At 44.3% G+C, this 25,973-nt stretch overlaps 1 protein-coding gene across 1 annotated transcript in view; it reads right to left on the minus strand.

Annotated features, from left to right (window-relative positions):
- Positions 1–25,973, minus strand: part of CDHR2 (cadherin related family member 2) — a 220,419-nt gene that overhangs the window by 149,558 nt on the left and 44,888 nt on the right. Inside the window, exons 5-7 of the mRNA XM_069764192.1 lie at positions 16,511–16,561; positions 13,652–13,741; positions 5,603–5,692 (exon numbers count right to left, since the gene is read on the minus strand). Of these exons, the coding sequence (XP_069620293.1) occupies positions 5,603–5,692; positions 13,652–13,741; positions 16,511–16,561 (231 nt within the window). The remainder of the gene's footprint in view (positions 1–5,602; positions 5,693–13,651; positions 13,742–16,510; positions 16,562–25,973) is intronic.

Here is a 25,973-nt window from a genome sequence, read left to right on the forward strand (position 1 = left end):
ACTCATCGCCCGCACGAATTCGAACCAGATTGTATGCGCCACGTAAATCCAGCTTGGTAAAAATTTGCGCACCTCGAAGATGATCGAAGAGTTCTGGAATGAGTGGCAGAGGATATTTGTTCTTCACCGTGATGTTGTTTAGGCCTCGATAATCAATACAGGGACGAAGAGAACCATCCTTCTTCTTCACGAAAAAAAACCCTGCTCCGGCGGGAGAAGAAGACCTGCGAATGAATCCTTTAGCAAGATTTTCCTGAATATACTCAGACATAGCCTGTGTCTCAGCAGGAGAGAGAGGATAGATTCTTCCCCTGGGCGGGTTAGTTCCAGGCACGAGATCTATGGGACAATCATAGAGACGATGAGGCGGAAGACCCTCAGCCTCTTTTTTGTTGAAGACATCGGAGAAAGCACTGTAGACGCAGGGTAAGGTGGGAAAAGAGGAGGAAGGAGAAGAAGAAGAACCTACAGGATGCACCGGCAGCAGACAACGTTCCCGACAAAGCTCTCCCAAGCGCAAGATATTGCCGTTGCGCCAATCTAAAGTGGGCTCGTGATTCCGTAACCAAGGAAGACCTAAAAGCATAGGATGAGACAGACCCGCTAAAACATAAAATGCAATTTTTTCCTTATGCAGAACCCCAACTTGAAGTTCCACCTCAAGCGTAACTTGAGTAATGGTCTCCTGTAACGGTCTACCATCCACAGATGCAAGAATCACAGGAGCATCTAGGGTTTTGACTGGAACGGAGAATTTCAAAACCTCTTCCAACCTGATAAAATTCCCTGCTGCGCCAGAATCCACATAAGCATCCAGAGAAATGCCCTTGCCAGCAATATGCAAAAGGACAGACAAAGTGAGGGGTTGAGAGGAATCACACACACCTAGGGAGGCCTCTCTTACTTGACCTAGGCGGAGGAGTTTTCCGGACGTTCAGGGCAAGACCGCAGCAGATGGGCAGCACTCCCGCAGTAAAAACATAAACCCTTAGTACGCCTCTCTTTACGTCGCTGTTCAGACATCTTAAGACGGTCCACTTGCATAGGTTCTGGTGCGGACGCCAGAGAGGAAGTCCTAGGCTGTGGGCTGAGTGGCTTACGGGTGGCAGGGGAAGGACGAAGAGATCTCCGCTCCCGGGCGCGTTCCTGGAACCGAAGGTCAATACGGGTAGCTAAGGAAATTAAATCCTTCAAAACCGTAGGGGTGTCCCGACCAGCTAACTCATCTTTAATGCGCCCAGAGAGGCCCCGCTAGAAAGCGCCCACTAAAGCCTCATTGTTCCAGCCTAAGTCAGAGGAGAGGGTGCGGAACTGAATAGCATACTGGCCCACAGATAACGATCCCTGATGGAGAGACAATAGAGCCTCAGTAGTAGAGGCCAGATGACCAGGTTCGTCAAAGACAAGACGGAAGGTCTCCAAAAATTCAGACAACCGGGAGACTAGGGGATCGTCTCACTCCCAGAGTGGATTAACCCATGCCAAGGCGTCACCCTCCAGATGGGAAATCAAAAAGGCAACTTTGGACCGATCCGTCGGGTAATGCTGGGGCAGAAGTTCAAAGTGAAGACGGCATTGGTTCAAAAATCCTCGGCAGAATTTGGCAGGACACAGCAGGAACACGGAACTTGGCAGGACACGGCAGGAACACGGAACTTGGCAGGACACAGCAGGAACATGGAACTTGGCAGGACACAGCAGGAACACGGAACTTGGCAGGACACAGCAGGAACACGGAACTTGGCAGGACACAGCAGGAACACGGAACTTGGCGGGACACAGCAGGAACATGGAACTTGGCAGGACACAGCAGGAACACGGAACTTGGCGGGACACAGCAGGAACACGGAACTTGGCAGGACACAGTAGGAACACGGAACTTGGCAGGACACAGCAGGAACACGGAGCTTGACAGGACACAGCAGGAACATGGAACTAACACTGAGACAAAGCGAGAACTAAGCTGGGAAAAGATACAGGGGAGCCTTAGGGCATAGGGACACTGACAGCAGGCAGTGCACCTACAAGGCAAAGGCGTCTTGCCTGGAAAGACGCCGAGAAGAAATAGCCGATGGGCGCCGCCATGTTGGGGCGGAGCCATCGGGTCGCGACCTCCCAGCAGGCCCAGCGACGGAGGAGACGCGACCGCGCATGCGCAGAGAGACCGGACGCCGAGAGCCAGCAAAGGAGGACGCAGCACGGCGTGGGACAGGATCGCGAGCGCGCTGCGGGATGGAAGAAGCCGGGTGAGTATGCGCAGCGGGCGTGACATCTGCCATTGATCTTCTTCTTATGGTCAGGTATATAACCATAGAGACTATGTCAATACAGCAAAAGAACAAAGAGTCTCTTGCTGGTACTAGTTTCTTTCTGTCCATAGGGGGGATGGAGTCATTGTTTTGATTACAGTTACTTTAACAATATAACCATCAGGAAAAATTATTGGTTGCAGCTTACTGTTAGGTGTCGAGTTCCCGCCTCTGCACAGGGGGAATCTCGAACCATCTCGCTGCGGTTTCCCATTCTTCTCCAGCCGCAGTGGAGTCTGCTCAGCAGAGACGTCGGTCCCAGCGTCTTGCTCAGTCTCACTCTGTGCATAGGGTTACTTCTGCTCTTCCAGCTTCTGCCATTGAAGCCAGTGCTGGGAAGCGGCGAGCAGATGCTTTTGGGACTAAGTCCTGCTTTTTCCCTTCTGAGCATGCCCAGGGTGAGATCTCCCATTGGAGATCGAGGGTCACATGCTCAGATGCTGCAGCGGTTCCCATTGGTCCTCCAGGAAAGTCTCGAAGGTGCTAAACTTCTGTGGCAGCCTTCCATTGGTCCTTTATTGGAAGGTCCTGAACGTGCTGCAGCTATGTAAGCTCTGCATGACCGCACGGCCATGCGCTAGTGTACATTTGTAAACGTGTGTGTGTTGTGAGTGAAAGTTGCTCTTTAAAAAGCCCTCCCTATTGGATGACTGTTCGTGGAAGGTGGATGATTGCTGTCTAGCGCCCGACTTACCCAACAGCATGTTACACACCAATACAGCGTCTAGTTGCTGTGCCCGCCAGTGCGGCGCCATGCGCTTTCACAGCGCTTTCCTGACCCAAGCCTGGGTGGTTAGTGGCATCCGCCAGTGCGGCACCGCACGCACTCTCGTGCATTCTTTAGTTATTATTTTGGTTACGCTGACACCCCAGTTGCGGTGTCGACCGCAAGTAGTCTACACAGACTCACATCCCAAGTCTTAGGACTGAGCTCGGAGACTCCTTGCTTGTGCTCTTGTGTGCGGTACCGCGAAGCTGTGACTTAACAGGGTTCGCTTCCTTCACACAAGGTGAAGTAACCCGTGTGTGTATTCACATTGTACCGCCATATAGTCCGTCATTACTTGGCAGCAGGTTCCATCTCTGCAAGGTGGACCCCGGGCTGCGAACGTACCTTATTCTACCTATCTTACTATTTGTTGTGTTCCGCTAGCCCGAACACTTACTTTCAAAGAGAAGACTAGGATCTTTAAGGAACTAAATTTGGTGTGAGTCTAAAACTTCATATGGTTGATGAGTGGAAAACAACATTTAATATGAGGGATGGCCATTATAGGAATTTTGTCATGCCATTATAAATGAAATATTTCTGAATCTCAACAAGACCTCATTTCTGCTGAAGTAGTCATGGAGCTACAAGTTATTGTCATTTCCTGGCTTGCATTTTTTGGTATTTGCAATTATTGCTAGTTCACACCTTACTTCTCTTTCCTTTTTGGCTCAGGGCAAATTGACTGAAATTATGGTATCTTTTGAAAAGTCTGAGGCTGCCGTCACACTAGCAGTATTTGGTCAGTATTTTACATCAGTATTTGTAAGCCAAAACCAGGAGTGGGTGGTAATACAGAAGTGGTGCATATGTTTCTGTTATACTTTTCCTCTATTTGTTCCACTCCTGGTTTTGGCTTACACATACTGATGTAAAATACTGACTAGGGTTGAGCGAAACGGATCGTTCATTTTCAAAAGTCGCCGACTTTTGGCAAAGTCGGGTTTCATGAAACCCGTCCCGATCCCTGTGTGGGGTCAGCCATGCGGTATGCGACTTTCGCGCCAAAGTCGCGTTTCGTATGACGCGCTTGGCGCCATTTTTTCAGCCAATGAAGGAGCGTGGGCAGAGTGATGACATAGGTCTTAGGGGCGTGGACGCATATCGCTATGTTGTCGCTTTTGCGCTGTAGCGATTTGCAATGTGCAACACTAGCTTTTCAGTTCAGGGAGAGAGAGAGAGAGAGAAAGAGAGAGAGAAAAAAAAAAATTCCCATTGATTTGCATTGGGTTTCGTGTTTCGGTCGATCCTCGACTTTTCGCCACAGTCAGCCGATTTCACTCGACTCGACTTTTGAGATAGTCGTGTTTCGCGAAACCCGACTCGACCCTAAAAAAGTCAAGGTCGCTCAACCCTAATACTGACCAAATACTGCTAGTGTGACGGCAGCCTAAGGAGTTTCTTTTTCCTCAGTTCTTCAGCCCCTAAATCCAGCCATCACTTTAATTTAGAAGTTGATGTTTCATCAGTTTGAGTTGGTGTAATACTCTAACAACTTCTTCCATGTGCGCTTAGCATAAGGCTGCATGCACTCATCTCTGGTACATGTCTATGTGCCGACTGCTTTATAAACAAACAGCACTCTGACCCGTAGAGTTTCATTAATCCATACACACATCAATTTCTAACCGATCCATGGATCTGATCCACAAAGCTCAGCATGTCCTATTCTCATTGGTTTTGTGAATTGAAAGTCATGCTTTCTACTTCACAGTTTCAACCATGTTTCATCTGTTTTTCACTGATCAATTGTTGGATAAATGGGAAAACAAAAGTTTGTCTAAAAGACTGTCTATCTCTTTTAGTTTCTAAATGAATGAAACAAAAAGTATGCATGTAACATGGATGTAAAGTGGATGCAAAATGAATATGTGAAAGAAAAGTGGTCTGTATTACATACTTGTAGAAGTAATAATAATAATTTTATTTATATAAAAATAGAAATTGATATGTAAATGTAACCTAAGTGATTTAATATATCACTAGGTATTTATCTAAATCAGTGTTTCTCAACTCCAGTCCTCAAGTCAAGACCCACCAACAGGTCTAGTTTTCAGGATATCCTTAGGCTGCCGTCACACTAGCAGTATTTGGTCAGTATTTTACATCAGTATTTGTAAGCCAAAACCAGGAGTGGAACAAATAGAGGAAAAGTATAATAGAAACATATGCACCACTTTTGCATTTATCACCCACTCCTGGTTTTGGCTTACAAATACTGATGTAAAATACTGACCCAATACTGCTAGTGTGACGGCAGCCTTAGTATTGCACAGGTGATAATTTCATCACCTGCTCAAGCATTAACTCTATCACCTATGCAATATTAAGGAAATCCTGAAAACATGACCTTTTGGTGGTTCTTGAGGACTGGAGTTGAGAAACACTGATCTAAATGAATCAGAACAATGCAAGATGCCAATAGTCTAATATAAGACATAGAATAAGGACATAAGGAAAAGACATATAAGTAAACAGCATTAGGAGATTGTTCAAAATCAATGTAAGGTCATTTATCTTTCACCTCTTCAATTGAAAATGTCACTGGTATCATTCTCCTATCATCAAAGTCTTCTGCTGTAACATTGCAAATTATAGAACCTAGCAACGTAGTCTGCAATAAAAGAAAATAATAATTATTTTTATCTACCAGTAGATTATTTAAAATAGTTTTACTGTACATAAAATGCTGCTGGCTTTGTTCCAATTTAAAAAGCTAAGAGAAGCTCATGTGTAACGATGACACTATAGGGTTTGTCCATAAATTACCACTGACTAATAGAGGTCTGGGGTGCACTGCACTCAGCGATCAATTCATTGTACAAGGACCCGTTTAACATAAAAAAATTGTCCAAAATGGACAATCCTATTGTAAACGTCAGATAGAAGATAAGGGCCCTATTCAATAAAGAGTTTGTCCAGGTATTTCACAAAATTTTATTTCATGTGACTGCAGACTTGTGAAACCTCACATCATACACAGCACACAATGTAAGGACTCTCCGGAGTCGGTGGCGAGACTGAGGCTACTTTCACACTAGCGTTTTTTGCAATACGTCGCAATGCGTCGTTTATGGGAAAAAACGCATCCTCCAAAGTTGTTTGCAGGATGCGTTTTTGCCCCATAGATTAACATTAGTGACGCATTGCAATGCATTGTAATGCATTGCAACGCATTGTGGCGGACCGCCGGGAGCAAAAAACGTTACATGTAACGGTTTTTGCTGCCGACGGACCCACATCCCCGCACCTTACAATGGGGCAGCGGATGCGCAGGAAAAATGCATCCGCTGCCTCCGTTGTGCGGCGCATTCACTGCTAGCGTCGGAACCTCGGCCCGACGCACTGCGATGGGCTGAGTCCGACGCTAGTGTGAAAGTAGACTGAGCAGTCATGTGACTGCAAGAATGCAATATGCATTGTGATGTACCGTCCAGTAGTGTACTGAGGAATAGGTGTGTATCACACAGACAGAAGTCTGCTGCGATCTGAATCCAGGACAGGTGACTGGGTATTGTAGTCCCACAAGCCTGTATTTTAGTAAGGGCTGGATTTAGGGCTAGATTTAGGGATAACCAAAAGTTATGGGTGGAACTGGTTAACCACATACCTCCCAAGGCGTCTGCTCCTGTAAAGACAGGAAGGTGGTATTTGTTTCCTGTGTGCAGCACATGGAGGATGTCCATGTGTGAGACTGGAGCTAACGGAGCTCCTGTAGGTCCAGGAGACACCAAGGGTGTAGACTACAGACAGAACCCAGAGGAAGCCAGGCTGGGAAAACCTGAGGTGCTGTTAGCCAGGTAACCCAGAGCCTGGGGCATGGTGTTCTGTCGGACGTCAGGCATTGGGACTGTGTGAACGGAACCGGACTGGAATAGACTGTCTGTGGATTGTGTGTTGTTTACATGCCTATCAGGGTTGATAGAGTGGTTTATGAGGCTATAATAAACACGAGTTTTGGACTTGTTTAAAAGCGAATCTGCTCCTGTGTGTTCAAATATCACTACCAAGCGGGTATAACCCAACCTGTTCAGCGATCGCTACGTCACATATCGTGGAGAATGCATGCACTTTTGTAGCCTTTTTGCTAGGGGCAATGGACAAGGCCTACAAACTTGGCTGCTGGGGGCAACAGATTAGGTACACGTCCTCTGGATTCTGCAGCAGTGTGGCCTGGTTGCTGGGGACAATGATACTACTACAGCAGCACACGAGGAGGCAGGCATCTGGCAGTGGCTCGGCAGGACCAGAAAGATTAAAGCTTCTGGCGGTAACTTGGCAGGCTTACAAAGATTTGCAGTGGTTCGGAGGAGTGTGTCAGGACCAAGAACGACCGCAGCAGGAGTTTTGATAGCCAACTTGAGGCCTGCAGAGCCATCTGGAGGTCCACAGAGCTGTCTCAAGGTCTGCAAAACCGTCGGAGGTCCGCTGTTATGAACAGGTGATTCAGAACCACAATGGACCTAGTGGTTAAGAGCACACAAAGTGACCTGATAGTTACTAACATAGGACGAGCTCTGAGACGTGGAAACTCTGCTGACCACAATCCCTAATCCTATCATACCACACTAGAGGTAGCCGTGGATTGCTCCTAACGCTCCCTATGCAACTCGGTACAGCCTGAGAAACTAACTAGCCCTGAAGATAGAAAAATAAGCATACCTTGCCTCAGAGAAATTCCCCAAAGGAAAAGGCATCCCCCCACATATAATGACTGTGAGTTAAGATGAAAATACAAACACAGAGATGAAATAGATTTAGCAAAGTGAGGCCCGACTTACTGAATAGACCGAGGATAGGAAAGATAGCTTTGCGGTCAACACAAAAACCTACAAACAACCACGCAGAGGGGCAAAAAGACCCTCCGCACCGACTAACGGTACGGAGGTGCTCCCTCTGCGTCTCAGAGCTTCCAGCAAGCAAGAAAAACCAATATAGCAAGCTGGACAGAAAATACAGCAAACAAAAGTAACACAAGCAGAACTTAGCTTATGCAGGGCAGACAGGCCACAAGAACGATCCAGGAGAGAGCCAGACCAATACTGGAACATTGACTGAAGGCCAGGAACAAAGAACTAGGTGGAGTTAAATAGAGCAGCACCTAACGACTTAACCTCGTCACCTGAGGAAGGAAACTCAGAAGCCGCAGCCCCACTCACATATACCAGCGGAAGCTCATAGACAGAACCAGCCGAAGTACCACTCATGACCACAGGAGGGAGCTTGACCACAGAATTCACAACAGTCCGCAAAACCATCTGGAGGGTCCCAGGAGCTGATGGGTGGTCCATGGAAAGTTGACCAAAAGGGGGCGGAGTCCCAAAAGGGGGCAGCATCCCAAATGGGGTTAGTTGTCCAAAAGGGTTGGAGTCCAAAAAGAGGGTGGTTTCACTAAAGGGGATAGTTGCCCAAAAGGGGGCAGAGTCCCAAAAGGTGCTGTATCCCAAAAGGGGGTAGTTGTCCAAAAGGGGGTGGATTCCAAGAAAGTTGGAGGTGCCCAAAAAGGGCAGAGCATCTTGGAGTAAAAGGAGTGGCACAGACGGACTGTTGCCGGGGACAATTGTATTATGTGTGCAGTCTGCCGTATAAACTACCCACCTGGCCAAGGGCTACATAAGTGTGCAATGCAAATGAACGCAGAGGGCGTTGACCCTGGGAACTCGGTGACCCTAGTGAAGGCTGCGCCCGAGGTCTTTGAGATATTAAAAAGGAGGATCAGGGTCACCTGCATACACAAGGCCCCTAAAGACTACCTGATGTCCAGAGTGATCCTCGAGAAGGCCAGTGACATCTCAAGTCATGGTGTCACTGTGGTCCCTAACTTAGCCTATCCAGTGATAGTAGGTCGGGACTCTGGGCTGTTCTCAGACTTATGGGAGAAGGGAGCTCCTTTTCAACCGGAGGAGAAAGAGCCCTATGTTGAAGGGGTGGGTACCTTACGACAGTAACACCTCCAAAATCTGATGGTACAGATGTAGGGGTGACCGGTGGAAGGTATGCGACTGCCCAAGGTACTGACCTGACATCACCCGAAGTAACCCACAGTATGACTGGGAGTGATGCGGAAGTTGACACCAATTTAAAAATCATGTTGTGGGGTCACCTTACTGTGGGGTTTGACACAGACTCCGGGGCTGACTGACTCTATGAACCAAAGGGAGTCCGGTAAAGGAGGGTTCAACAAGAATGGCACATCCTCCCATCACCGAAGGAGCCAGGGCCACCCAGAAGTGCTCCAAGTGACGCTTGCTGATGATGGGCAGTCAGATGATAGCACTATGGGAGAAGACATCCTGGGAAGTGCTGATGGAACAGGAGTCTGGAGGAGCAGACCAAGGGTGGATCCTCCTATAGGGAGGCTGGAGACCAAAACAGTGCCCTGGGTGAAGAAGTGGAGAGGGTTGGAGACTCAAAAAACCCCAAGGGAGAAAAGCTTGAGTTAGTGGAAACCTGTGAAAGTGACTCTGCTGAGATGAAGGTGAAAGCTCAGGGTGCAAAAATGGAGGAAGCCACCCATGAAGTGAGGCCTGAAGCGGCTACCCCTGTAAGTAAAGAATGCTCAATCAGCCCAGAGGGAGAAAGAAGTGAGCTAAGGAACTTAAAGAATCAATACAGGCTAGGCTCATTTAAAGCAGGAGAAGCTTCGGAGACAGGCTGCTAAGTGCAGAGCAGATGTGTTGGAAAGAGCTGACAGAGCTGAGAGGTCATCTGGCAGAAAGCCAGTCGGTGACTATGGCAGCCTTGAAGAAGGTGGAACAGCAGGTGTCTGGTCTGGCCAGCTGACTCAAAGACGTTACCTTGCTTAAGTGTCTTGTAGATGTCCTGGAAGACCTGAGAGAAGAATGTGCCAGAAAGTCAGTACATAACAACTTTAAGAAGGCTGTAGAAGCTTGTAAGGTGTACTGGTCCCTAGGAGCTAAACAACTGGTGATTCTCTCCACTTCCAAAGTCAAGGGGGATGGGGTGGCTATCCTGAGGGAAATTCACTTGAGGTGCCTTCGCATGAAGTGGTTGAACCAGTGGGAGAATGAAGAAGCCACTAGACGGTTAGAATTTATGAGGAAAGCTCAAAATTTATTGGAGGATGTCGTCCAGGTGCCAAGTGCTCCGGTGGGAGAAGTCGTTGGGTCAAATGGGCGACTCATGCAGGAAATGGTCAATAAATCAGGTGGGGACGACAATGAAAATTCCCAATAAAGATAAAGCCAACGTACCCAGGGAAGTGGGTATGGTTCCATTCCTCATGGTGGGGACAGGGGAGAGTCTTGGAAATGCTGGTTCTCCTCGCATATAGGCTGGCTCTTCTGAAAGAACTACAACAGTTAAGGCTGGAAAGAGCGAGGATCGACAGATACCGGTGCTTTCAAAGTTGGAAGCGCTCTGTTAAGCATGGTACCCAACTAAGTGGAGGCTCTCCTTGTAATAAATGGGCCTCCGCTGAACCTAGAGACAAGTGGTGCAGCAGGTCTCTAGGCGATGGAAGAAATAGCCATCGGAGATCTGTCCGGAGGCGTCCTGAAAATAGAGGGCATTCTAGGTTGAGGGTCTTAGACAAGAGTCCTAAGAGGCTATGTGACGATAACGAGTCGGTCCTGACTGTCGATATTGAGGGAGGTGACTCACACGGTGGTAGTTACCACTGGGCTTGTGGAAGCACTAACAAAGCCAGAACTCGAGATTGGGCAATGATAAAATTTGGTACCACAAAAAGGAAGTTGCTGACAGGGATGGTTGACAGGGATGGTTGGTAACTCTTGTAAGGCCCAGGTGATGTTGAGAGATCAGGTTCCAGGGTATAATGCTTATAGTACATGGAGAGGGTCCCCTCGACTGGTAGCTAGATGCGACAGAGACAACTTTTCTCGGGGCTCGACACTGTGGTCATGTGTTCATCCCCATTGGTTTGAACAGAGGGGGAGGGTATGTGATGTACCAACTAGTGGTGTACTGAGGAATAGGTGTGTATCACACAGACAGAAGTTTGCTGCAATCTGAATCCAGGACAGGTGGCTGGGTATTGTAGTCCCACAAGCCTGTATTTTACTAAGTGCTGGATTTAGGGTTAACCAGAAGCTATGGGTGGGACTGGTTAACCACACACCTCCCAAGGCGTGTGCTCCTGTACAGACAGGAAAGTCATATTTGGTTACTGTATGCAGCACATGGAGGATGTCCATGTGTGAGACTGGAACTGGCCGGAGCTCCTGAAGGTCCAGGAGACACCAAGGGTGTGGACTACGGACAGAACCCAGAGGAAGCCAGGCTGGGAAAACCTGAGGTGCTGTTAGCCAGGTAGCCAAGAGCCTGGGGCATGGTGTTCTGACGGACGTCAGGCATTGGGACTGTGTGAACGGAACCGGACTGGAATAGACTATCTGTGGAATCTGTATTGTTCACATGCCTACCAGGGCTTATAGAGTGGTTTATGAGATTATAATAAGCCCGAGTTTTGGACTTGTTTAAATGAGAATCTGCTCCTGTGTGTTCAAATATCGCTGCCAAGCGAGTATACCCCAACCCATTCAGTGATCTCTACATCACAGCATACTCCTGGCAATACTCTGACTGTATTGGGTGAGTCCACGCATATCTAGTTAGAATGTGGCCTGGAGTCTGCATATTGCATGTTTTATGGATACATGACCGTTCAGACTCTATGGTGGCACTGGAAAATCCTCACAGCATGCACTACATGAGATGTGAGGGTTTACAAGTCTGCAGTCACATAGACATGTTTGGTGTAAATGCAACACAGCTCATCACCCTGAACACACCATCCCTACTGTCAAACATGGTGGTGGCAGCATCATGGTTTGGGCCTGCTTTTCTTCAGCAGGGACAGGGAAGATGGTTAAAATCGATGGGAAGATGGATGGAGACAAATACAGGACCATTCTTGAAGAAAACCTGTTCGAGTCTGCAAAAGACCTGAGACTGGGACGGAGATTTGTCTTCCAACAAGACAATGATCCCAAACATAAAGCAAAATCTACAATGGAATGCTTCATAAATAAATGTATCCAAGTGTTAGAATGGCCAAGTCAAAGTCCAGACCTCAATCCAATCGAGAATCTGTGGAAAGAGCTAAAAACTGCTGTTCACAAACAATCTCCATCAAACCTCACTGAGCTCGAGCTGTTTGCTAAGGAAGAATGGGCAAGAATTTCAGGCTCTCGATGTACAAAACTGATAGAGACATACCCCAAGTGACTTGTAGCTGTGATTGCAGCAAGAAGTGGCGCAACAAAATATTAAGTTAAAGGGGCCGAATAATATTGCACGCCCCACTTTTTAGTTTTTCGTTGAACTTCACAATTGTGTTCCACTTCTTGTTGATTCTTCACCAAAAATTTACATTTGGTATCTTTCTGTTTGAAGCATGATATGTGGGACAAGGTTGAAAAGTTCCAGGGAGCTGAATACTTTCGCAAGGCACTGTACATAACACAGTCCTATGTATAGGGTGCGGAGATTCCGGATGTGTTCACTGAACACATCCAGAATCACCGCATCTACAGAAGGGGGTGGCACTTCGGGCGGAGCGGGTTTTCTGCTCCGTCCAAAGCTCTGACAATCCGGGCAATGGACATGCACCCTAAGAAGCATGGACCTGTTAATGAATTCAGAACTTCGTACTTCAGCGAGCACTTCATTAAGATATTGGCCATTAGCCTCCCCTAGCATTTCTCTGTCAATTTTCTTCCTGCCTGAAGATGTGAGGTGTTTAATCGTGACCCCTGCAGTAAATTATAGGGTGCAGCGGTCAATAAAAAAAATATCATCAGTGGAGGTTGGGTGTATGCAGAATGACAGTGGACCAATGAAGCAATGAAACAAAAGCATCAGGAATAGGGAGAATAATGTCATCTTCACACATTCACTATTTGGTAAGTTTTTTTCACCTCAGTATTTGTAAGCCAAAACCAGGAGTGAAACTGTGGCAACCTAGCCTGCAGCGCCACAAAATGGCTGCTTGTGTAATATAATTTATCTGTATTGCCAGCTATGGTGAGGGATAAGTTCTCTGCTGTTATAACTGCATCCATACAGTTTACCCGATCCCTTATTGGGAGATTGTGCACTTTTGCTTGAACCACGATCCCTCAGAGGGGAGGAGGTGCTTCTGAGAGGTGAAGATGTAGACCATGTGCTATAAAATTAGACTGAAATTGCCTATCAAAGATTTGTTCAAAATGCAAGCTTTAATGGATTACTGGCTTTTACAAAGACTTGTTGTTAAAAAGATCTCACAAAAATAACCTCAACATAGGTTGTGCCACTGCTGACATCCCAAGAGATCAGCTGGAATCTGTTGTAGAAAAAAGATTGCAAGTGTTCAATCTTCCTACAGTGCCATTACATTACCCCTGTGTTAACTCTCCATGTTTCAGTCAATTGATGAAGGTTCTGAATCCCAGATTCCTCTCCATTAACTCATAGTGCTCTCATGGGGAATATGAAAATGAGTTGTCTAAGCTACACAACCCCTTAAAACCATTTTAATATTTTGAGATGACCAGTTAACACAAACAATTCACTGCTTGTCAAAAAGAAAATACTATTATTTTCTTACCTCGTCGACCTCTATTGTATAAGGCAGGCCATAAAATACAGGTGAGTTATCATTGCAGTCTTTAATTTGAATGGATAATGGTTTGGCAACCTTAAAGAAAAAAAAATAAGAAATAGGCTATGATACAATCCAAAGGATAGTGACCAAATTCATTGAATGAGATTTTATAGTCCAAATAGTCAGAATCCTAATTCTACAAGGACATTGCTAATCATCACTATATCACAACTTAAAAGGTTATAAAATAACAAAACAACCCTTATCAAATCAGTCCCGTTACTCCAGCACAGCCACACTGGTGCTACCATCTGCTTACTGTACAAGGGTAGGAGACACAAGAACATGGCAACCAATCAGCAACCGCCACGATCTCTTGCTGAGACCAATGATTGGCTGCAGTGGTCATGAAAGTAGAGAGCATGTAATTGCTGCAGGGAACTTCTATAGAGACCACAGGGGGTGACAGGCAAGCCATCAAGTAAGTAACAGTTGTTTTGTTATTTTATGCCACTCACTTTAGCCAATATTTTGTTATTATAGAAACCCTCTGTTAAGCAGGTCACGCACTAGCAATTTTAGACATTGATGAAGGTTGTTATACCATTAATATGGGGAAAATTACAAATAAACAGCCAAACAATCAGGTCTGTGCCCAAACTCTGACTGGAGCAGCTCCATGTCTTCTCCCTCAAGAAGGAAGTAATTTCAGGATTGAAAGCAACGATTAGTAGGTGATTTGCATCTACTTAATCAGCAGTCTGTTAAAGCATCGTATCTTTATGCAACATCCAGCCAAAATTGTGCTTTCATTGTTGGAGTAAGCAACAGCTGCTGGTTTATAGTAAAGGGCTAGCCTGAGCCAACTGTAGATGGCGCTGTGTTAACGAAAACATTTTGTTGATGTATGGTATGTAGTACGTCCTATAGACTGTACTGTGTGATCTCTCAGTTCCTGTGTGAGTTAGTGTGAGCGTCAAAACATCGGATTACATGGAGACATTATTTTCTCCATATTCTTTTCTGAGAGAATCGGATTCCACTATGCTCATTGTGAGGTTTTTTGGAACTCCTAGAGTGAACCCGCAGATCCACGACAACGAACCTCCCAAGGGTGAGCTAGCCAGATAGACCACCCCCTATACAGGGAGCGTTAGGGGCAGGCCCGAGGGAGACTATTGCCGCAGAAGCTGGCACCTGGGGACAGTGAATAGGAGATTCAAAAGAGAGTGGGAGAGTGTAGGACTAGACTGAACGGGAGAAGACGCAGAACGGACAGGTACGGACTGGACACAGGTGAGACACAAGGAAAAGCTGGGAATGATGGAGGCACATAGGTGGTGGAACAGATACGGAGGTGGACACAGGGCAGGCTGGACTGGACAATGTGACAGGGAAGACTAAATACGGCGAAGAAACTTGACAGGCTGCACTGAGCAAGGACACGGGACAGACCGAGTAGACACAAGAGAGGACCTGGGTCATAGGAAGCACAAATGACAATCAGGCAAGGAGCAGAGGAAGGATGTACCTTAAATACATGGTTTGCAGATGGACTTCCGGGTCAGGGTCCTCCAGGCCACAGAGAGGAGAAGCAGTGCGCCAGTACATCAAAGAGGAAATGCGCATGCGCAGAGGGAAATGGAGTGCAAGGTGCGCACGCGCACCCGACGGACACCAGGAAGCTGCGGTGAATCAGGAGGAGAAGAAGGAAGAATGCGCGCCTGCAGGAGGAGCGCGCCGAAGAGGGTAAGTATGTCGGCGAGCGGGAGGCGGAGCAGCAGGCAGGGCAGCAGGAGCGACGGCGCTGAGCGGCGCTGTGATACTCACACTCTGATCAGAATTTGATTCTCTCTGATGAAATAATCTAAGGGGTAGGTTCACATGAGCGTATAAAGAATCGTTCAAAGTTTCATCCAGAAAAGTGGGACAATTTTCTTTGTCTCCAGTGTGCAGTCCATGCACAAAACTTTTATTGCAGCAGCAGCTATTAATCATTTACAGGACCATTTACTGTTTCCTATGTTATAGAATTGCAATTATCTCTAAAAAACGGATGCTACACTGTTGCTTCCAATTATTTTTGAGCACCCATAGACTTGTGGGAGTTTCATCCATTTTACAGAAGAAACTAGTGCATGTTGCGATTTTTGTTTTCCACACGTAGATTTAATCAGTGAAAAAAAATCGCTCATCTTTACTACCCTATTGAATAAGATTGGTTCAAGTGCTACCCGTTCTTTGCATGGACAGCACTCAGACTGAAAATACGTTCATGTGAATGAGCCCTTACAGTTCACCTACAATGTCTGAGTGACTAAGACTCGGCTGAAATCTGCAACAGATATGTCAAAAATACTATTACTTCCACTGAACCTCCCAAGTCCTCTACACGCCCCCATAAATCTTTCAAAAACTTCTCAGAGGGTGTGCATTCAACAACTAAGACAATGTAAATTAATCAGAATAGAAAAGATAATTAATAGTGATAAGTGAACGTGCTTGGATAATGTGTTATCCGAACATGCTCGGGTGTTATATGAGTATCTTGGGCGTGCTTGAATAATATGTTCGAGTCCCTGCAGCAGCATGTTTGGTGGCGGTAGACGGCTGCAACACATGCAGGGATTGCTTAACAAACAGGAAATCCCTGCAATTGTTTCGACTGTCTACTGCTGCAAAACATGCAGCCGCGGGAACTCGAACATATTATTCGAGCATGCCCAAGATACTAATATAACACCCGAGCATGTTCGGATAACACATTATCCAAGCACGTTCGCTTATCACTAATAACTAATCTTATTGATTTAGCGCCTTTTATATTGGGGAATATGTAATTGCTATGCAGTGAATACTTACCTGTTCTGATCCATCAGTTACTGTTTGGATGACGCTAAGTTGTTCCCGACTCTAAAGAAAAAGAAAAGCAGACATTAATTACGGTACACCATGGAGTGCACCCCATGCAGTTTTTCCAGTGTTTTTGCTTTGTATAACCTGGGGATGAAGGGGAATGAACATTTTATACAAGACTTCAGGAATATATCCTGATTGCTCATGCCAAGTAACCATACACTAAGGAAACAATAATGGTCAGAGTCTCCAACAAAGATGCATTTCACGTTTGTTTGATTGTTTGTTTGCAAGCTCTGTTGATAATGAATAGTGATGAGCGAGTATACTTGTTGCTCGGGTTTTCCTGAGCACGCTCGGGTGGTCTCTGAGTATTTGTTAGTGTTCGGAGATTTAGTTTTCCTTGCCTCAGCTGCATGATTTACGACTGCTAGCCAGCCTGGGTACATTTGGGTGTTGCCTGGTTGCTAGGGAACCCCCACATGTATTCAAGCTGTCTAGTAGCTGTAAATCATTCAGCTGGGGCCAGGAAAACTAAATCTTCGAGCACTTACAAATACTCGGAGACCACCCGAGCATGCTCAGGAACAGCTCATCGCTTATTACTAATAATGAAAAATTATTACAAAATAACTTTGATAATGCTCAAACGAGTAGATTTGTCTTCCTGCAGTATATTTCATATAATCTTGCTGAACTATGGATTGTTTTAGCACTTTCTGTACAAGGCCTACATGGATATAAAGATGCCGTTAGCTGGAGACAGAAGCGGTTAGCTAGAATGCATATTCCTTGCATATTTGCGATGATATGTTACTTGCATGAATACTTAAATAGGACCTGTCGCCAGGTTAAATATGGCCAGATTTTATTCCTGCTGCTCCTTTAAATACTCCTTCTTTTGGTTTGATTTATTTTTTTAAACCATCATACAGTTTCAGACATATGGGCCTTTTTTTCTTCAGAATTATTTTTCATGGACTTTACAAGGGGGTGGTTCTCGCAGTGTGATAATACAGAGCAGCCTAAAGACTTACCCATAGGGAAGTGTTCACTAAAAAAGGCTCACATCTCTGGAACAGTAGAATATCGTGATATTCAGATATTACTATATTGGTATTCTACTATGTTAGTGCCCCATACTATTACTCTCATTACCTCAGGCATTGGTTATTGATACAGATATTACAAGAGCAGTCGGGTAGGTTTTGTCCTCTTCCTCTCCTTATTTACCTACCCTCCCTTTCATCACAGTGCACTCAACTATTCATGAGATATATTGTATCATATATGGTTTCTTTTCTTGTCGTTTCTTGTTTTCTTGTTTCTTATTTTTGATTGTTATGTTTTCTTTTTTTTCCTGAACTTTATGTAACGAATTATGCTGATGAAGGTCTAATGATGACCGAAACGTTTATTGGACTGCAATAAAATTATTTTGCATCAGACTTACATGAGTTGAGTGCCAAATTTTATTAGCTACTCTATTGGTTTGGGAACACGATATACTTTCTACTTTAGCCACATCAATAAAGGCAGGAGGATGACAATTGTAGGGTCAGAGGAGACACTGATGTTGATTAGCTTACGGTGCGAGAGAAAGATACAAGATATTTTCTTGGGTTAGGTGGTGATTATAATTTATTTAGGCTAAACCTGGTGACAAGTTCCATTTAACCCCTTCCCGACATATGACGTACAGACTTTGATGCAGGCTTGTATTTCAAACCCGTATCTTTCCTGGCAAATGGTGGCTGAGTTATTCAGCTATCATCTGCCTCTAACAGCCGCAAGTGGAGCTGAGTTCTACACATGGCTGTAAAATATGTTAAATGCTGCTGTTACACTCTGACAGTGGAATTTAGCATGCGCCAACTCGTCCATCAGTGCGCCCATGATGTGATCGCTAATAGGTTGTTTTGACAGCTGGGGATCTGCTGAAGGCTGCCATGCTTGTCATGACTATTCTCCTGTGAAAACCAGCACCTAGCTGGCTATACTGCGATCATCCAATAGTAGAAGTGATTGGATGATCGTAGCTTTAAATCACCGAAGAGGACAATTAAATACAGTAAAAAGTGGGGAAAAATCTAAATATGAAAAATATAAAAACATTAAAGTCCAAATCCTGCCCCCTTTTCCCCCATTAAAAATTAAGAAATAAAAAACATTAGCATATTTGGTATTGCTGTGTTCGTAAAAGTCTGATCTATCAATTTATAAAACAAATTAATCCAATTGGTAAACAGAAAAAATTGTAACGGCAGTATTACGTTTTTTTTTTCGGGCTGCCGCAACATTGCAATAAAAGGCAATTATAACATTGTATCTACCCCAAAACAGACCACCAAAAATGTCAGCTCACAGCACAAAATATAAGACCCCACACAGCTCCAAATCCCGATAAATGAAAATATTACGGCTCTTGCAAAATGGTGATGCAAGCAAATTTTTTCTTTCAAATGTTTGCATATTTTTTACAACTTAAATAAAAAAAGAATACTATACATGTTTGGTATCTGCATACGGCCCAGTAAGTTTCACCATTTAAAGAACATTGGAAATTAAAAAAAAATAATAATAATAATTTAGGAATTGCACTTTTTTGCAAATTCAACACATTTGGAATTTTTTTTTCCTGCTTTCCAATGCATCACATGAGAAATGAATGGTGTCATTCAAAAATACAACTTGTCCCTCTATAAAACAAGTCCTACAGCTAAGTGGATGAAAAAATAAAAAAAGGTATGGTTCATGGAAGAAGGGGAGGAAAAAATTAAAACTAAAAAAAATGGAAATTGGCCACGGTGTGAAGGAGTTAACATATTTGTCCGCCCCTCCATCTTTAAGTCCTTCACATAAAAATTAATACCTTTAAAAACCAGCAAATTCCTAGTGTATTTTGATTCATAGAACCGACTTCTAGAAGAATCATAACAAACATGTAAAAGGGCTAATGCAATTAGATGGATTCATTCATCAAGGGGTCTAGTGTCCAAAGTGAGGTCACTTTTGGGGGTTTTATGCTATTCTGGCACCTGAGGGGCTCTGCAAATGGCACAAGAAAATTATTCCTGGTTAATCTATGCTCCAAAAATGAAATGGCGCTTCATTTTTCTGCTAAGAGGACAAAGTAGTTTCCAACAACATATGGGTTACTTCTGCAATCAGGAGAGATTGAATTATAAATTGTGATGCCCGTTTTTTTTCCTATTACCCATTAGGAAAATTACAAATTTCTGGCGAAATTAATATTTTAGTGTAAACAATGCAATTTTTCATTACACTTTGCCTTAATTCCTGTGTAGTACCTGAAAGGCTGACAAATTTCCTGACAGCAGTTTTGAATATTTTGAGGGGGCAGTTTTTAAAATTGTAGAACTTCAGGGGGGTTTTCCAATATATTGGCCCCTCGAAGTCGCTTCAAAACTGTGAAGGTCCAGAAAAAAAAAGGATTTGTATATTGCTTTGAAAAAAATGAAAAACTAAGTTTTAACTCTTCTAATATCCCAATAGAATAAAACATAAAAGGACATTAAGGCCACGTGCACACTTTGCGGAAAGTGGTGCGGATTTTTCCGGACTGATTTTGGTAAATCCGCAGGTAAAACGCATTGCGATTTTTTTTGTGGATTTTGTACGGATTCTACCTGCGGTTTTACACCTGCAGATTCCTATTATGGAGCAGGTGTAAACCGCTGCGGAATCCGCACAAAGAAGTGACATGCTGCAGAATAAACAACGCTGCGTTTCCGCGCTGAATTTTCCGCAGCATGTGCACTGTGGACTTTGTTTTCCATAGGTTTACATGGTACTGTAAACTCAGGGAAAACTGCTGCGAATCCGCAACTGCCAATCCGCTGCGGATCTGCAGCAAAATCCGCAACATGTGCACATAGCCTCAAAACGTGGCGCAGGTATAAAGTAGATGAATGGGAAATGTTGTTTACTAACTAGCAAAAAGTGCAGTTCCACAATGTTTTTGGCTTTGTTTTATTTACCATGTTCAATATCTCGTAAAACTGACCTGGCACTATTATTCTTGAGGTCAGTACTAGTATGCAGATCCCAAACATGGAGATATTATTTTTTTATCAATTTTTTATTTATTATTTACTTTTGTAGCCATTTTCTGAGGCTTGTAATGTTCTAATTTTTTGAGCTGATGTTTTTATTGATACCATGTTGAAGTAGATACAATGTTTTGATCGCCTTTCATTGCATTTTATAGCAATTTTGCAAGGACCAAAAAACTTACCATATGGCCAGGGTCACACTCAGCGTAGGGAAATACGGTCCGTATTTTACATGCGTAATACGCAGAAATGTTTCCAAAATAGTGATCCGTATGTCATCCGTAGGCAGGGTGTGGCAGCGTATTTTGCGTATGTAAACCTCCGTATGTAATCCGTATGACATCCGTACTGCGAGATTTTCTCGCCGGCTTGCAAAACGGACATACAATGGATCCATGGGCTCAAATATTCATGAAAACATATATATACTCATACAGTATATATATATATATATATATATATATATATACACACATGTCAGTGGGACACATATATATATATATATATATATATATTTATATGTAATACAGCGCTAGTTAGCTTAAAAGCCGGCAATTCAATTGCCGGCTTTTGCTATCTCCTTCTCAAAGCCAACAGGATATGAGACATGGTTTACATACAGTAAACCATTTAAAATCCCTTATTTTTTTACATATTCCTCATTAGTAATGTTACAAGTGTCTGTGTGTAAAATTTGGCTGTTCTAGCTGTTAAAATAAAGGGTTAAATCATGGAAAAAATTGGCGTGGGCTCCCGCACAATTTTCTCCGCCAGAGTGGCAAAGCCAGTGACTGAGGGCAGATATTAATAGCATGGAGAGGGTCCATGGTTCTAGGACCCCCTTCCCCCCGGCTAAAAACATCTGCCCCCAGCCACCCCCAAAAAGGCACATCTGGAAGATGCGCCTATTCTGGCACTTGGCCACTCTCTTCCCACTCCCGTGTAGGGGTGGGATATGGGGTAATAAAGGGTTAATGTCACCTTGCTATTGTAAGGTGACATTAAGCCAGGTTAATAATGGAGAGGCGTCAATAAGACACCTATCCATTAATCCAATAGTAGTAAATGGTTAATAAAACATACACACACATTATGAAAAAAGTATTTTATTGAAATAAAGACACAGGGTGTTGTAATAGTTTATTATACTCTTAATCCAATTGAAGACCCTTGTCACCGGAAACAAAGTTAAAATAAAAACCAACAATATCCCATACCTCTCCGATGCTCAGTCATGCCCCACACTGTAAATCCATCTGAAGGGGTTAAATAATTTTACAAGCAGGAGCCTGCTAATTCAGCAGCCCCTGCCTGTAAAAACTGGGGAATGAATGTAAAGCAGGGGAAAGTAGCTACTTAGAATTGCGGTGCTGCGCCCCCTGCTGGTATAAACTCAGATGAACTCGAGCATGAGAAAATATTCAGAAAATTTCCCACCCATCTATCCCCAAGTCACAATTTCATCGAGTACAGCAGATTGTATCTGATCCTGCCACCCGAGACCTACGCCTCGTGGAAATGACGGACAAATTTCTTACAAGGGGCTATCCCTCTACACTGTTGAATGAAGCTAAGGCCCCCTCTAATAGAACCCAACATAATAATTCCAAGTGAATACCATTCGTACATACATTCCATCCTTTCGCGTATATTATCCATAAGGCCATCCATAGAAATTGGTCCCTTTTATCCACTGCTTTCCCGGAGTTCAGACAACCTTTTCTCCCATGTTTCAAGCGAGCACGCAATATTAAAGACAACCTTGTGAAGGCTGACATCGGCCCTAAACTTCCTCGTGAGAAACAGATTTTTCTACACAGACCCAAAGTAGGGACCTTCCCATGTTTCCACTGCGCACAGTGTAATAATGTCCTCAAAGGAGAAAAATTTATACATCCCCAATCGGGCAAAGAATTCAAAGTACAAGGTTTTTTCACTTGCGACTCGTCCTTCATTATCTATCTTATCAAGTGCCCATGTGGCCTACTATATGTGGGGGAGACGTCCCAACCTATTAGGGACAGAATTTCCAAACACAAAAGTACCATCAGGTGTAAGAATCTTCTTCTCACTATCCCGCACCACTTTATTACCAAGGGACATAATATCTCCCAGTGGAGATATCAAATCATTGAACACGTACCATTTCCACGCAGGGGAGGTAACAGGATTCTTTCCTTGAAAAAACGCGAGGCCTTCTGGATTCACACACTCGACACTATGAATCCAAAGGGCCTCAACAGGGAATACAAAATATCAGCATTTATTTCATGTGCTTTTTTCTGTATTGTTCATTTTGTTATATATGTGATGCTTTTTACATGTTTATGCTGGTTGCATCCATGTACAAATATATTGTTCTGTTCCCCACTAGAGCCGCTTATACTAATGCGATTGGAAGTCACCAACACGAATCCTCTCCTGCATGTCTACAATATGGGGCACATCTATTCCTTCAGCTTCCGGATAATACTCAGCACCTAGTTTCACCTTTTGCAGACTATGGGCACTTCCCCTGATATATATGGTGCACACTTTTCCACAGAAGTATATGACGTCTCTGGAGAAAATATAATCTACCCGAAGATTTTATCCATTATAAGTTCATGCTAAAAACATACAACTCTGCCCTTCACCTCTCCAAACAAACCTATTTCAACACCCTCATCACCTCGCTGTCCAATAACCCTAAACGTCTCTTTGACACTTTCCAGTCCCTACTCAACCCAAGAGTGCAGGCCCCAACCACAGATCTCCGCGCTGACGATCTGGCCAATTAATTCAAAGAAAAAATTGACCACATTCGACGAGAAATCATCTTCCAATCCCTTCATACCATGCACTGTCCTCCCTCCCCCACTGCATCTAGTTCACTCTCTGACTTTGAACTAGTTACAGAAGAAGAAGTAATCAGGCTCGTTGCATCTTCTTGCCCAACCACTTGCACCAGTGACCCCATTCCATCACATCACCTCCAGTCCCTTTCCCCGGCTTTCCCCTCTCAGCTAACAAAAATATTCAAACTTTCTCTCACTTCCGGTATTTTTCCATCCTCATTTAAGCATGCCATCATACATCCATTACTTAAAAAACCTTCCCTCGATCAAAACTGTGCCGCTAATTATAGACCTGTCTCTTATCTTCCCTTCATAATAATAATAATAATAATCTTTATTTTTATATAGCGCTAACATATTCCGCAGCGCTTTACAGTTTTGCACACATTATCATCACTGTCCTCGATGGGGCTCACAATCTAAATTTCCTACCAGTATGTCTTTGGAATGTGGGAGCAAACCGGAGTACCCGGAGGAAACCCACACAAACACGGGGAGAACATACAAACTCCTTGCAGATGTTGTCCAAGGTGGGATTAGAACCCAGGACTGCAGTGCTAACCACTGAGCCACCGTGCTTCATCTCTAAACTCCTTGAGCGCCTGGTCCACTCCCGTCTTACCCGCTATCTCTCAGATAACTCTCTTCTAGACCCTCTTCAATCTGGTTTCCGCTCTTTACACTCTACTGAAACTGCCCTCACTAAAGTCTCTAATGACCTACTAACAGCTAAATCTAATGGTCACTACTCCATGCTAATCCTCTTGGATCTCTCCGCAGCATTCGACACTGTGGATCATCAGCTCCTCCTCACTATGCTCCGCTCCATCGGCCTCAAGGACACCGTTCTATCCTGGTTCTCCTCCTATCTCTCTGACCGCTCCTTCACTGTATCTTTTGCTGGTTCCTCCTCCTCTCACGTTCCCCTTACTGTTGGGGTTCCTCAAGGATCAGTCCTAGGCCCCCTCCTCTTCTCTTTGTATACTGCCCCTATTGGACAAACAATTAGTAGATTTGGGTTCCAGTACCATTTCTATGCTGATGACACCAAATTATACACTTCTTCTCCTGTTATCACGCCGACCTTTTTAGTAAACACCAGTGATTGTCTTACCGCTGTCTCTAACATCATGTCCTCCCTCTATCTGAAACTGAACCTGTCAAAAACTGAACTCCTCGTGTTTTCTCCCTCTATTAACCTACCTTTGCCTGACATTGCCATCTCCGTGTGCGGTTCCACCATTACTCCAAAGCAACATGCCCGCTGCCTTGGGGTCACACTTGATTCCGAGCTTTCATTCACCCCCCACATCCGATCACTGGCTCGCTCTTCTTATCTGCATCTCAAAAACATTTCTAGAATTCGCCCTTTTCTTACTTTCGACTCTGCAAAAACTCTTACTGTTTCACTTATTCATTCTCGTCTGGACTATTGTAACTCTCTAGTAATCGGCCTCCCTCTTACCAAACTCTCCATGCTCCAATCTGTCCTGAATGCTGCAGCCAGGATCATATTCCTCACCAACCGTTACACCGATGCCTCTACCTTGTGCCAGTCATTACACTGGTTACCCATCCACTCAAGAATCCAGTACAAAACTACTACCCTCATCCACAAAGCACTCCATGGCTCGGCACCACCCTACATATCCTCTCTGGTCTCAGTCTACCACCCTACCCGTGCCCTCCGCTCTGCTAATGACCTCAGGTTAGCATCCTCAATAATCAGAACCTCCCACTCCCATCTCCAAGACTTTACACGTGCTGCACCGATTCTTTGGAATGCACTACCTAGGTTAATACAATTAATCCCCACAGCTTTAAGCGTGTCCTAAAAACTCATTTGTTCAGATTGGCCTACCGCCTCAATGCATTAACCTAACTATCCCTGTGTGGCCCATTAAAAAAAAAAAAAACATAATTGGGTTCCTCGCATCATGTTCTCATACACTTTATGCAGTTAATAGTCCCCTGTGTCTATACTGCTACATACTTAGGCAGTTAACAGGTTCATGCAGCTTTACATGAACACCTGAGCCTTACACTATGGCTGGTCCGAATAACTAAAGCAATTGTTACCATCCACCTCTCGTGTCTCCCCTTTTCCTCATAGTTCGTAAGCTTGCGAGCAGGGCCCTCATTCCTCTTGGTATCTATTTTGAACTGTGATTTCTGTTATGCTGTAATGTCTATTGTCTGTACAATTCAAAAACCTGACCTGCACATCCAAACATAGACTAAGTGTGAACAGGTGCTGAACCTAGAGTCGCCAACTCGTATATAGTTAAATAAATAAGGCAGCACACTGCAGCGCTAGAACATACAAACTTGAAATACGAAGTTTGAACTGCATTACTGCACTAGAAATATGAAAAATGAGAGCTTTTAGCGCATAAAAATGGCCAATTTTATGTGTACCTGGTAGCCACTTTACGGCATCTCTCTTATACCAGGTCCTACGCTTGCCTTACCTCGCTGAGAATAAACATCTCCATCTGAATGGGTACATGTGAAACCTCTTCCTAGACTAAAATTCTCTCTCTCTATGGAGGGGTA

The sequence above is a fragment of the Ranitomeya imitator genome, chromosome 4 (genome assembly GCF_032444005.1).
Source record: "Ranitomeya imitator isolate aRanImi1 chromosome 4, aRanImi1.pri, whole genome shotgun sequence".
Taxonomy (NCBI): domain Eukaryota; kingdom Metazoa; phylum Chordata; class Amphibia; order Anura; family Dendrobatidae; genus Ranitomeya; species Ranitomeya imitator.